Raw genomic sequence first — 3,673 nt, forward strand, 5'->3', positions numbered from 1 at the left:
GGACAATTTCGCAAGTCTTTCAAGGGGTTGAGCGTTCGAGCCTATACAGCTTGGAGTAAGACAACATGCATGAAGAGGATGATGTGGACAAAATACTCATTTGCCTAATAATTCTGCGCTCCCTGTACAGATAACTAAACTAGGAACGATTGACAGAGAAAACTGGTGGTGGTCAGAGGGCCCGGTGGCGCGGTGTCCGGCAGCCTCGCCTGTGTCAGTGCGCCCCAGGGTGGCTGTGGCTACAATGTAGCTTGCCATCACCAATATGTGTGAATGTGTGCGTGAATGGGTGGATGACTGAATGTAGTGTAAAGCGCTTTGGGGTCCTTATGGACTAGTAAAGCGCTATACAAATGCAGGCCATAAGCCTGTCTCCTAGAAGTAAAGTACGGAGTATTTCACTCCATTAATTATACCTGCATGATGGATGTAAATAAAACTTATAGCCCAGTACTTGATAGCATTTCCTCTGTGATGTTGTACTTGTTCAGACTATATTTTGGAAACTTCACAATGTGAGGTGAAGGGAACAGCTGTGACTGGTATTTACTGGCATGTTGTCAGGGACTGATTTAGATACCACTTGATTTGCCTTTGCTTTGTAGTCTATTGGTAAAGCAAGCTTTTTCAGTATCAGTATTTAGGAAAAACAGGTACTTATCTATCAATAATGAAGTTTTTTGGGGGAGTTTTTTTTCCTCTCACCCCAAACAATAATCAAACATGTAATTTGTACTCTGTGCATTTGTTTAATGGAGGTCAAATAGAGCTTGCTGTGAGAAACGTCTTGTGAATCCATGTATTTTCTTTCCTTTCTTAGTGTATGGAAAACCAGTCCTTCCAGCCAGCAGCAGGCAGCAATCAATCAGCTCAGAAAACCATTCCTTCAATTCAGAATTTTGTGCACCTGACGGAAGTGAAGCTGACAACAGTTGCCCAGGTAACACTGAAGGTATCGGAGGAGAAACAGCGGAACACAGTATCCCTCGCCCGCTAAGCCCCACCAAGCTCCTCCCCTTCATATCAAACTCTCACAGGAACCCCAGTGATGCTGACCTGGATAATCTGCGTCGCCGGCTGCAACATGCACCCCGACCCCTGAAGAAACGCAACTCAATCACAGAGCCCGAAGGCCCAGCAGGACCCAACATTCAGAAACTGCTCTACCAGAAAACCACTCTGGCTGCTATGGAAACCATCCCCATGGAGACGGCTAATTCTGCAGGGATCCATATACAGCCTACAGTTCATGAGGACGGGATGGGTGGCATAGATGGAGCAGCCAGGGTTCAGGATGAAAGTGAAACTGACTTGAAAGAGCCACTCCCTGAGAAAAGTTTGACCCCACCCCCACTACCCCCTTGCTCACCCATCTCTGATCCTACTTCCTGCCACTGCATGCTATCACCGCTGGAAGACAAGGACAAGGAGAAAGAGAAATGTCCATCAACCTTTGCTCACCAGGAACCGTTTCTAGAGGAGTTCCCTCCTTACCCACCCCCACCTTACCCCAGCTGCGGGGAGTTGGAAGAGGGAGATGATACTGTTCCCCTGCAGCCACCAGAGGTTGCAGGACAGGTCACAGTTCTGCCGGTGAGTGAGGTGACTCAGATTTTGAGAGGTTATTAAAAATCCAGTTTGCCTAAAATACAAACACAATTTTTCTTTCTAATTCATTGCAGTTCTGTTTTCTTCTTAGGGTAAGAAATCAATCCTCCATAAAGCTGGCAAAGAGCGAGCCAACCACAATTTGCGGGTCAAGTTCAACCCTTTGGCCCTGCTACTGGATTCATCTCTGGAGGGCGAATATGATCTTGTCCAGAGGGTTATCTATGATGTGAGTCACACAAAACAAATAGAATAAAATAGCCCATTATTATCATTGTACATGTACCAAAAAATTGTGGGAGCTACACACTGCTATACTTATTTTATAGATCCACTAAAAAGATTTATACTTGCAAATTCCTTGATTGTTCTTCACCCCAGGGTATATGGTCAGTATGTTACTGTGTGTCTTTCAGGTGGATGACCCTAGTATGCCGAACGACGAGGGCATCACGGCTCTGCACAACGCAGTTTGTGCCGGCCACACCGAGATTGTCAAGTTTTTGGTTCAGTTTGGTGTCAATGTTAATGCTGCCGACAGTGACGGCTGGTGAGCCTATGTAGGAAACAGTAGAAAACACGGGCAGTATAAAAGATGGACTTAGCCATGGTGACACCTCCGGACATAACTTCCGGATGTTATGTCTGTCTTTTACATTGTCTATGGTAGGAAGAAAGCAAATTAATTTGGCACAGCACCAGTCCTTATTAACTAACTACTCATTCTCCTTCTGTTTGTGTCTCCAGGACGCCCCTTCACTGTGCTGCCTCCTGTAACAACGTTCAGGTCTGTAAGTTCCTTGTCGAGTCTGGAGCAGCTGTATTTGCCACAACATATAGTGACATGCAGACAGCTGCTGACAAGTGCGAAGAGATGGAAGATGGCTATGCCCAGTGCTCCCAGTTCCTCTATGGTGAGACAAAACCTGTTAACATATTAACAAAAGGGGTTCAGGGAGATAAGCCTCATAGTTCATAACACATTTGTTGGTTTCAAGGACAATTTCGCAAATCTTTCAAGGGGTTGAGCGTGTTCTGTAGCAACAAGAGATTTACTGATGTATGATGGGTGTCTGTACAGGTTACAGGCGAGTTTGGAATTTGCTTAATTGTTCTTTAGGAGATTTAAAAGATCTTTGGTGCCATAAGGATCTTGTTATGATCTGCCTGGATTTTGAGGACTGTTGCATAGGTTCATGCATTTTAAAGGGGGTTTGGTTCAGACCAGTTATATCAAGGAAGTAAATCAATTTTGTAAAAGTTTTCTAGACTTGTGAGACTTGTGTTTCAGCAAATGGACTTGGACTTAAAGTAGTTTAAATGTGTCTCAGGTTATTACATTTTCACATAAAAGCTTAAAGAATATCAGACTCATTAACTTTTAATCTATTTTTGTCTTTTTAGGTGTTCAGGAGAAGATGGGTGTGATGAATCACGGTGTAGTGTATGCCCTGTGGGACTATAAGCCTCAGAGTGACGACGAGCTTTGCTTCAGTGAGGGTGACTGCATGACAGTGCTGAGAAGGGAGGATGAGGTGGAAACGGAGTGGTGGTGGGCACGATGCGGTGACCATGAGGGATACATTCCCCGAAACCTTCTGGGGGTGAGCCGCCCATGCCAAATTTAGCAGAGCTTGTATAAACATTTTAGACTGAAGCTACTCATAAGGAAATGTTCAGATTTCTGGGTTTAGGGTCCCATTACATCAGCATTTAAAACTTTCTTGTTAAAGTAAAAAAGCATCCCAGGAGAATATCAGAAAAATGTAATAAAGAATAAGACGGTAAGATTTCCTAATGTGCGGGAATTAAACTGTCTAGTCTGCCAATCTGTTGCTACTTCAGGTTGGCCTTAAATCACATGTTTTAATCAGATTTAAAAACGGCTTTGAGAATCCTGTTACTTAACAGTCTTAAGTTTGACGTTTCAGTATTTAATGTTATCTTAATGGTGTTTTAATGAGAAACTCTCTATCTTTCATTCCCAGCTATATCTGAGGATCAAGCCCCGGCAAAGAAGCCTGGCCTAAAAGACGGCTTGTGTCTCTTTCAGAGGACTACATGT

General features: G+C 43.9%; 1 protein-coding gene across 1 annotated transcript in view; it reads left to right on the top strand.

The window, feature by feature from the left end:
• LOC102296948 (apoptosis-stimulating of p53 protein 2) overlaps positions 1–3,673 on the top strand; it is a gene marked incomplete at its 3' end in the record, with an annotated part of 47,202 nt that extends 43,529 nt beyond the window's left edge. Inside the window, 6 exon segments of the mRNA XM_042228097.1 lie at positions 821–1,593; positions 1,700–1,837; positions 2,025–2,158; positions 2,356–2,522; positions 3,013–3,212; positions 3,597–3,673. Of these exon segments, the coding sequence (XP_042084031.1) occupies positions 821–1,593; positions 1,700–1,837; positions 2,025–2,158; positions 2,356–2,522; positions 3,013–3,212; positions 3,597–3,638 (1,454 nt within the window).

Source organism: Haplochromis burtoni, unplaced genomic scaffold (assembly GCF_018398535.1).
Source record: "Haplochromis burtoni strain Fernald_Lab_line unplaced genomic scaffold, NCSU_Asbu1 Contig_303, whole genome shotgun sequence".
In the NCBI taxonomy this organism is placed as follows: domain Eukaryota; kingdom Metazoa; phylum Chordata; class Actinopteri; order Cichliformes; family Cichlidae; genus Haplochromis; species Haplochromis burtoni.